Source organism: Arachis hypogaea, chromosome 16 (assembly GCF_003086295.3).
Source record: "Arachis hypogaea cultivar Tifrunner chromosome 16, arahy.Tifrunner.gnm2.J5K5, whole genome shotgun sequence".
NCBI lineage: Eukaryota > Viridiplantae > Streptophyta > Magnoliopsida > Fabales > Fabaceae > Arachis > Arachis hypogaea.
This window is the reverse complement of record NC_092051.1, coordinates 51,648,428-51,658,517: the sequence shown is the minus strand read 5'-3', so window position 1 is coordinate 51,658,517 and position 10,090 is coordinate 51,648,428. Positions and strand designations below refer to the sequence as shown.

The following is a 10,090-nucleotide window of genomic DNA, read 5'->3' as shown; positions in this document are numbered from 1 at the left end:
TAACTAATTTCAAATCCAATTAATCAAAACTACCTTTAATTATTTTCAATAAAATTATTTCATAATAAGACTTTTCAAAAGCTCTGGGTCTTATAGATATCACAGCCAATATGACAGGCATTCATCATATGCATCTCTTATGTGCTTGTTTGCTTTGATTACTTGCAGTTTGTCTAAATGTATAATATGTCTACTTGCTTCTTGAATTACTTGCTATACTTGAATATTACCTGTGTATTGTATTACTTGTTTGAATATACTTGTGATTGTCTGGAGCTGAGGAGGTCAGGTAGGCGACGGTGATGGGATTGTATGGAAGGTAGTTTGGCGAAGGCTGTGGGATACAGCAGTATGATTGGTATTAGTTAGAAATTTCCTAAGTTTAGATAACCCTGTTTATGGTTTATGGTTTTAAGTTATTTATTTTGTTAAGCTTAAATATCAGTATCGATGTGAAGTTCTAGTACTACTACATAATTGAGTTTTACTAACATTTAAAAAATGTTACCAAATCATATTAAAATGTTACCTATGTATATTAGTAACATTCTAACAAATGTTAAATATACTCTATGTTACTAAAGAGTTTTACTAATATTTTTCAAAATATTTAATAACATTTAGTAAAAATGTTACAATAGATCTTCTATAGTAATATTATGAGAAATGTTACAATAGACTTTTCTTAGTAATACTTAAAGAAATGTTACAATAGATATATTTTGTAACACTTAGAAAAATGTTACCATAGATATTTTTTGTAACACTTAAAAAATGTTACAATAGATATTTTATGTAACACTTAAAAAAATGTTACCATAAATATTTTTTGTAACACTTCAAAAAATGTTACCAAAGATATTTTTTGTAACACTTAAAAAATGTTACAAAAGCTCTTTAGTAACATTTTTTTTAGTTATATTGTACTATTTTTTATTTTTTATTTTTTATTATACGTAATATAAATATACTAAAATTAATTACTACAACATGAAATATTTAATTAAATTCACAAATTCACAAAATAAAATTTTTATAGCCTCTTTTATTAATCAATAATCATTGTACAAGTTTGATTCGTGATGCAAATAAAAAGAAAAAAGAAAAAAAATAGTTATAACACTTAAACTCTATGAACATTTCATATAAAAAAGAAAAAGAAAAGTGATACTATGTACATAAAAAACTTAGTCCTTATACTAATCCTAGAAAAATGTATTTATCTGCCGAGCTTGGAAGTAGCACCCGTTAAGAAAACCTCTTTATCGTCTTCTGGAATCTCATCAAAAATCACAGCTGCAGTTAAGGTGTTGTCGTGCACGTGATGAGTAGAACTTTGTCCTATATTGTGCAGCTATATTGAATGAATGAGCAATGGCAGAGTGCCCCCACATGCCCAACGGGGTACACAAGACAAGAAGAACCAAATACAAACCATAAAATGACAAAAGCAATTTTGATTACCACAAACAATAGTATATAATATGCAATGAAAATGGAGCAGCTCAATTATATAAGGAGTACTAACAATTAATTATTAATTAATTACTGTAATTAAAGTAAGTTAGCACTTAGCACTAGAATGGAGTCGAAATGTAGTTGTAAGTTGCAAATCAGATACAGGGCAGTGTAGTAGTACTAAATACTAATAGTAAATATGGAGGATGACACTACAAAAAATTCTGGTTAAAACGGCAGTTTTTTTGGGTATTTACGGCGGTTTTAGAAAGCGACGTAATTCTGGGCGCCATTCTAGTTATTACGGCGGTTTTCAGAAAACCGCCACAATTTTCATATGTAAGTTCCAAGTCAAGAAACACACCTCTTGGAGTTCCAATATAGAATCTAAAGTCTCATTGGAAGAAGTAATCAAATCTGAGTATGCTACTCTAACATTTCCATCTGCTTCACAAAATGAAAACTTGACCGGATCCTGCAGACAATATTTCGTGTTATCATCAGTCATGAAACTCAAATATGGTGAACAGCAAATTGCATTAAATCTTAAAATTGGGATAGGAAAAGACCTGAGGTAACCTATTTGAACTTGAAAATGGCTTCTGAAGCAAGAACCTAAGCTCAAGAATTTTGTACCAGAGGGCCTTGAAGACAAAAGTCAGTGATGTTAATATAAAACCAAAACAGACTCAAAAGTATATGTACATTTTACTACCTGATTTTGGCATGCAAGACTATTCATCATGATTCTTCCATTAAAATTGGAGACACTTGTAATTAACAAAAAATGCTATAATATTTTACAGAAATAATACAGATATATAATAGAGAAAAATAACTTACCAACTTTGTAGAGCATGTTGAAGAGACTCCCATTGTCCATGTACTCATATGCAAGAAGCTTCTCTTAGCGGGAACAATAGTAAGCAAGAGGTGGCAACACAAATGGATGGTTGACTTGGCTAACTTTCCCAATTCTCCTCTGGAAATCACTTTTGGAGATTCCCCAATCCTTGATCCTCTTCACAGCCAAGAACACACCGTTGACTAGCATCACCTTGTAGAGGCTCCCATGCATCCCTCTCCCAATCAACTCAGCTGGTGCTCTCAGCAAGTCCTCAAACCTCAGCGCCTTTGATACCCTGCTTGACAGAACTACCAGCGTTGATGTGCTCAATGTTATTCCACTCTCAAGTGATGTTATCGATGGCTCTGATCTCATCTCAACGCTGCCACGGCCACTGCCACCACCACTACCCTTGCTCTCAGAGTCTCAGAAGTATCCTCTCTGCTCTTTTCACCATTATTGCCCCTTGTATGTTACAAATCCTTAATTCTTTATATACAATTCCAAGAATATCCATATATGTTAAATAAAAAAATATAATAAAAAAATAAAAAATGCTATGTATACATACAAAATCAGCTATTATATATTCATATATAAAAATATATATAATTTAATTTATTTTTAATAATATATTTTTCTTTCCTTGGTGAGGGACTAGGTGTACATGCCGCTAGAAACGGCGATCCACCCACACAAGTCAGAATTTCCAAAAAAGCTTTCCACACAAGTCAGGATTTTGAAAACTAACAAACAATTAAACCTTATTATATTTATAACTAATCTTTAGCTCATCAAAAGATGAATTTTGCATTTTATAAAACTCTTCATTTTGCATTTTATAAAAAATAATGGTGTACCATAAAATTTTTGGATTTGTTTAATTTTACCAAATATAACTAGAACAGATTTAGAAAAGTTTGGCAATAGCACAACAAACTCACTTACCTGGTGGACTTGCAAGGCTGCCTTTATTATGATGGTGTCTTGTTTGATTAGTTTCTGAAACGGGAATGACAACTTGATTGAGGGAAGATGGAGGTGACAGGTGCATTTGGATACCTATAATGAATTTATTATATATAGCTTAGTTGATGAGTGTGAAGTATGAAGGTTTATTGTAACAACCCCGTTTTTCGAGTACACGAGATCTTTTCTGAAGGTATGGATTTCTCCTGAAGATCAGTAAAGGGAACATCTCTGATATATCATCAAGCATCTCTATCTTCATTGTCATTATGTCATCCTTAAGCTAGAACCTCTTTTGAGGCAAGCTCGATAACGCAATCGCGGAGAACCTAGTTTTTGAACCGTATCAGTTAGGATTTTTTATTTTGATTTTTGTAAATAGTTAATAAAGGAAAGTAGGTTAGTAACGCCTTATTTTCGGTACGATCATGACGTTCTGGAAGTTAGGTCGTTACAAATGGTATCAGAGCATTTCGTTCCTGTTAGAGCCTTGGGAATGGACTGACTATGCTTCATTGCATACTTTGAGTGTCTGTCATGCTTAGTAACTTGTTCTGATAACAAGAGTTTGTGTTTTATTTGCATGACTGTCTGATGATTAACACTGTTGGTTTACCATTGCATGCCTCATGGTATTAGGTCTGGCCAACTTAATACTAATGATTTATGTATATGGGAACACTAATAGGTTATCATAGACTCAATAGAAGTTATAGGTGATGCGACTCACGGGGTTTGGGAGCGTTAGAGGTTATAAAGTTAGCTTCGATTCAACGTATAATCTTTAATCGTGCCACGCAAACTCGGGCCATCTTTTTCTTCGTTGCTTTCATTGGGATTCTCTGGTTTGAATTTTCTTCTCAGAATGTGATTTGATTATTTTCCAACCATACCTTGTCATTCTTGTATACCCTTGCTTGCCTATGAATCTGATGTCTTACGTAACTCTTTGAATATTCCTCCTTGACAATGTCTATACTTCTGTCCATATATTCTGCTTTCTTTGATTTCAGTTTGAACTTATTTTATTCTAGCAATTTTCGAGGACGAAAATTTTTCTAAGGTGGGTAGAATGTAACAACCCCGTTTTTTGACTACGCAAGATCTTTTCTGAAGGTACGGATTTCTCCGGAAGATCAGTAAAGGGAACACCTCTGATATATCATCAAGCATCTCAATCCTCATTGTCATTATGTCATCCTTAAGCTAGAACCTCTTTTGAGGCAAGCTCGATAACGCAATCGCAGAGAACCTAGTTTTTGAACAGTATCGGTTAGGAGTTTTGATTTTGATTTTCGTAAATAGTTAATAAAGGAAAGCAGGTTAGTAATGCCTTACTTTTGGTACAATCATGACGTTCTGAAAGTTGGGTCATTACATTTATTATTGTAAAGCATGAGCATGAAAAGGGTGCTTTAGATACACTTCTGGGCACAACCACCAGCCACAAATAAATATCTGCATGAAAATCTCTCAATCATTGAACAGAACTCAAAATTGACTATTATTTTTCTTCTTGTGGTAAAAAAAATTACGTATTAAGTGGCCTCAAATGTTCTCGTACTAGACTAAACAAACCTCTAATTTTGCATCCTTGATTGAAGAAGCAATTGCCTCAAATGCGGCATGACCATCTACAAACCATTTTTTAATTATATCTAGATACCATGTTTAAATAATAGTGACAGTAAAATTAAAGAAGAAAAAAAAGAATTGAAGATGAGTAGTAAAAAAGAACTGCAGAATAGAACCTGAACAAAATTAAAAAAGAACAATAACTTATAAAAGAAAACTAATGAATTAAGTTAAAAGAAATGTGTCACACCCATTAATAAAATTCAAGGAACTTATATATACAAAATCTCACCAAAGACTAAGGCAACGAGCCAACGAGATATATCATAGCTGCTATAATAAAATCTATCTTTCTAAAGCAACTAATCTTGGCTTTCTTGATTTTTCAAACTTTTAGCTTGCTGTATTATATTATTCTCTTCCTTAGATTGGAGCAAAGAAGCTCCACGACAAATGGAGCATACATGGACAAAAAATAAAACAATCAATTTGACGTTGCAATGCACAAGCATTGCAAGTGCAATGCTTTTTTCACAGCTAACCGGACCATCTAACACAACTTGCTTCCTAACTTTAACACCTAAAAAAAAGAAACAGACACGCAAATCACACTGAACCTCACTTTAAAAAAATCATGACAAAAGAGAGGGTGGGGGAATCAAGCTAAAGACACATCACCATCAGCCTCAAATATGCATATTAATAATAGTCTTTATTATATGTGCATATACATATAAATATATTACATATAAGAAAGAGAATTGGGTTCAATAACTACCTTTTGGTCTCTGTTAATTGTATTAAATCTTTTCTCAAGTCCATAAATACATTCAGTATAGTAACTATCCCTCTCATTTTTATCTCCAACAAAACTACTCATATCTATCAAAGTTTCAAAACATGAAATTTAATGTCTAATTATAACAATATCTACAAATATTTAAAACTGTAGCTTCAATGGGAGCAGATTAGCAGTGTGGCAATCAAGCTTCTAGTAATAATAATAATAATAATAATAATAATAACGAAAAAGAAAAAAATCACCAAAATCAGAATCAACCATCGAAAAGCAAGCCAAATTCCATATATTAGGATCAAACACTCAATACTCATGTGATTTTACCTTATCTTTTGAATTATTGTTTAAAATACGTAATCGATTTTAAAATGATACTGAATCAATTTTGAAATAGAAGAAAAACAAAATTCCTACCTATCGAGCAAAAGTAGAAGCAGAGTATAACTAAGCATGCAGCGATTTGAAAGATTTAAGCTTTAATTTACAAACTAAAGCTGGAAAAAGAAGAAATAGCACTCACATATATGAAGCTATTCTCCTGCACTTGGTTTCCATCATCAAACACTGTCATTATCAAAATTTACATCACATTTATCAAACATAACATAAGCATTCATTCACACAGCAATGAGAATACATTTATTTTTCTTAAATAAAGAAAATCTAAATAATGTACTTCTTGTTCAATTTAACTATATTCGTATTAAAGAAGAGACTCATCACAGTATCAAAAAGCAGAGAATTGCACTTTTGAACCCTAGAATGTAAAAAGATAGAAAACTGACCTGCCGATCTAGAACAAAAGGGAGGCACTGAGAATTTTGGCGGATAAGACATAGAAGATGGCAAAGAGGAAGCTGGAAGAGGAATCGTCGGAAAAGATCGCAACGGGAGGAGATGTCGCCAAAGGAGAATGCCTCCAGGTGTTGCCGGAGAAGATCGTCGTTGGAGGAGATGTCGCGGAGAAGATCGTCATTGAAGGATATCGTCACAGGAGGCGAATACAGAAGGACATCGCCGCTGGAGAAGCTGTCACTGGAGGAGATGTCACCGGAGAAGATCGTCGTTGGAGGAGATTGGAGAACGCCGCTAAGAAGATCGAGTTTCACTTTCAGGTTTCACTTTTTCACCAAATAAGATAAGTGTTAGGGTTTCCTTGGTTTTGGGCTTTTGGCCTTTTTTTTTTTAAATACTGGTTTCAATAATGGCTGTTGAAAACCGCCAAAATCACCAAAAATGCCATTTTTGAAAAATTAATTATGGCAACATCATAAAATGCCATAATATCTGAATATTATGGCAGTTCTTTAAAGCTGCCATAATATAAATGCCATTTTAAACTCTTTTTTTTGTAGTGTGAGGATGCTACCTTGGAAATGAGAGCCTTAATGAAGTTCAGTTAACACCTCTTGATTGCAGCAAGCTCTCTGTCTCAAGCTTTCCCTTATGCCTGCTCTTTGGATCCACTGCATCAACCTATCATTTTTTCTTAACAAGTATTAGTATTCAATTAACATCCTTCAAGTGTGACCCTTTTCTGGATCCTGTACTAATACATAATATTTGTAAAGTATAAACTGACCTCGACATGAGGCAGTAGATCAGATTTGAGATAGACACTAGCAGAAGAGCAGTAAATGAACCTTGAAATATAATGACATGAGATTTAGAACCCAAATTTAATTTGATTATTTCAAACAAGAACTTCATTCATTTAGCATGAGTTGTATACTGAAAATGTAACCTCTATGCCAGTACTTACACTTATTACAGTCTAAAACACAAGAAAGATTCAAACCCAACAGAACTCAAGTCTAAAACTCATGTCTATAAACAGATAAGTTGTATACAAAACTTGAGAGCGAAAATCCAACAAGAGACCCTTCTAGCTCTTCAAAATAAAAATAAAAATAAAAGATACATCTTTTTAGCATGAGTAAGAAAGAAAAGGGACAAACTATAAAGCACATCAGATTCTGACTGTGTCGTGAAGTAAACTTATTTCTAGTGGAACAAAGCATAAAAATTGAAATGAATATTTGAAAGATAGAGAGAAAACTGATAAGAGGAAGACTGTTACTTCTTGTGTTGATGAGTAACGGGTTTTTATCAGGATTCTCCTTATAATCTGTGTAGATTCTCCTACAATTTGTTGAGCTTCCATTATGGAATTGCCATTTATAGCACCTCAAAAGCAAATCAGCAATGGAGGAAAACAAGAACAGGACACGGAGGTGCAACAAACACCGTTAAGCTTAAAAAGGATGTAAATATGCCAAGTAGAAAAAAAGGATGTTACACATTTCAATTAAAAGTCACAACAAATTTTAATACGATAAAGATTGTATGTCTTCAACTCTATGCACTTACTTTTATAATTGCACAATCACCAAGACTAAAAATGAAATTACCAATTTCTGCTTGAGCATAGTGGCACTCCACATTTACAATGGTGTCGTCTTCTTCATCCTTGTTACAAATCAGCAACATTGAAAGAAATAAATATATAATCTAATCTAAGGTACGAGCGTAAAAAGAGAAACATATGAGCTTGTGAATTAGTAGTTCAAACTTACTTTATTTTAAACTTTTGGCCTTTATTTTTATCCTGCATGCTTGAGCAGAAAAAATTAGATAAAAAGAAAACTCATAAAGAGAATCTCAAAAACATTGGGTCATTAACCTTCAATTTGAAACTGATAAGGCATTGCTAGAAAAATCCAATTGCCTAAGACTACTCAATGACCAAACAACAGCAAAATCAATATAACCGCCGAAATGGTTATTTGAAAGATCAATGATATTCAAAGATCACACACTGAAGATCGTCCAGCCTGCTCAACTTCATTTTCAGTTGATGAAATAGATGTTTGAATTTCAGTTATAGGTGACTCTATTTTGACAGAGGAAGGCACTGAACTTGTTTGAGAGCTACCAACCAAGGATACTGGAGCTGCAGGGGAATGTGAGATGCCAGACTTGTAACACTGTAAATTATGCAGCATGGCATAATAGAACAATGGATCACATTAGAGTAAGAAAACCACCATAGTTGTTTTTAACCTACACCAGATTTACTTGATTCTGGTTTCAATATAACATCTTATCCAAATAATTTTAAGATAAAAATGCAAAATAATAGATAAAAAACATACCTCTTTAATATCACGATAATGTACAAGAACAATATGCTCTAACTGCCTGCAGACAAAAACAATGTTTAAGTTGACATGAAAAATGATCAATACTAGCAATTTAAGTGATAAGCCCCTTAAGATCCCCTATGGCCTTTTCTAGTTAACTTGAGGATCAAAATGAGTCAGATGCAGCTGCAGGGTAGCCTGCTTCAGCCAGCGGCTTTATCAGTTTTCAAAATATATTTAATCTCAATCTTTTATTATAAAACCTAACAAACGCTGTTTGTTTGCAAGGTCCAAGTTTGGATTAAAAACAAATTAAACATCATTACCTGAACCATTAACTTGTTGCCAGTGACTTTTAATGAATTGGATAATTACAACTATTCTGCACCAGCTTGCGCAATATATTCATTTGATCCTAATGAAGTACCTTGCTCAATGCATTGGAAGACATCAAATGATAAGACCTTACTGATGAAAAGGAAAACAAGAGTAATTTATGATGTCAAGGAAACGCTTTCAGAAACTTTTGAAATATCAGCGACTCACTTGTGCAATGTTGAAGAAAGACAAAATTTACTAAGCAAAGATAAAATGCAACATATGATTCCAAGCTCAGACAAAAAATCTGCAGTCATTTCTTCTTGGTTCCCTCTTGTCAGCTTCTTTATGGCAACAAAGGTTCCATATTCCAATTTTCCTAAGTATACCTCTGCATACCTTCCCTCCCCAATTACATTATCTGCCAATAACAACAATCATTTTCGATTTAACGAGTAAACTACCATTTCTGACGATAAAAATGTAATAAACTAACACAATCATACCATGGCTGAAGTCATCAGTTGCAGCCTAGAGTTCAGAGAGAGTGAAATTCTTCCATGAAGATTTGAAGTTGGCAAACTTAGAGTCAAAAAAATAAGGAATGAGATCCTATCTAACCTTCTTACTCTTCCTTCTAGTTAACTTAGGAACATTCTTTTTAAGAAAGTGAAATGGTTGAAATGGCATTTGTGAGCCTTTCTTGAGAAGCTTGAAGAAACTACGCCATTGATTGTTAGCATTAGAACCACCACTTCCTGGTAGAGCCTCAGAATCAGAAGTGTTGTTAGGTATATCTATATATATTGACTTTATTTAAAATGCAATAACAAAATTTTCTCTCTCAAAAATATATAATAAAAAAAGGAAAATTTGTATTAATGAACTAATAAACAATATGTTTATAGAATCATTTGTGTGAACATGACTAAAAGAAAGTATGAACAAGATGATCTTTAAATAAATAAATATATTGTACTA

At 33.0% G+C, this 10,090-nt stretch overlaps 1 protein-coding gene across 4 annotated transcripts; it reads right to left on the bottom strand.

Moving 5' to 3' along the window:
- Window positions 1-1,016: 1,016 nt before the first annotated feature.
- On the bottom strand, window positions 1,017-6,803 carry LOC112754227 (uncharacterized). 4 transcript variants are annotated; one of them, XM_025801797.3, is made up of 9 exons: window positions 6,434-6,802; window positions 6,169-6,212; window positions 4,853-4,908; window positions 4,613-4,732; window positions 3,254-4,526; window positions 2,302-2,770; window positions 2,028-2,102; window positions 1,823-1,933; window positions 1,017-1,354 (listed from the first exon to the last, which is right to left on the bottom strand). In XM_025801797.3, the coding sequence occupies exons 6-9, from the start codon at window positions 2,347-2,349 to the stop codon at window positions 1,220-1,222; spliced, it is 369 nt and encodes a 122-aa protein (XP_025657582.1). In that variant the 5' UTR covers window positions 2,350-2,770; window positions 3,254-4,526; window positions 4,613-4,732; window positions 4,853-4,908; window positions 6,169-6,212; window positions 6,434-6,802; the 3' UTR covers window positions 1,017-1,219. The 4 variants fall into 4 exon arrangements, with proteins under 4 accessions (XP_025657582.1, XP_072076648.1, XP_072076647.1 ...); XM_072220547.1 differs by having other exon boundaries at window positions 1,017-1,341; window positions 2,302-4,526; window positions 6,434-6,803; XM_072220546.1 differs by having other exon boundaries at window positions 2,302-4,526.
- Between the last annotated feature and the right edge of the window lie 3,287 nt (window positions 6,804-10,090).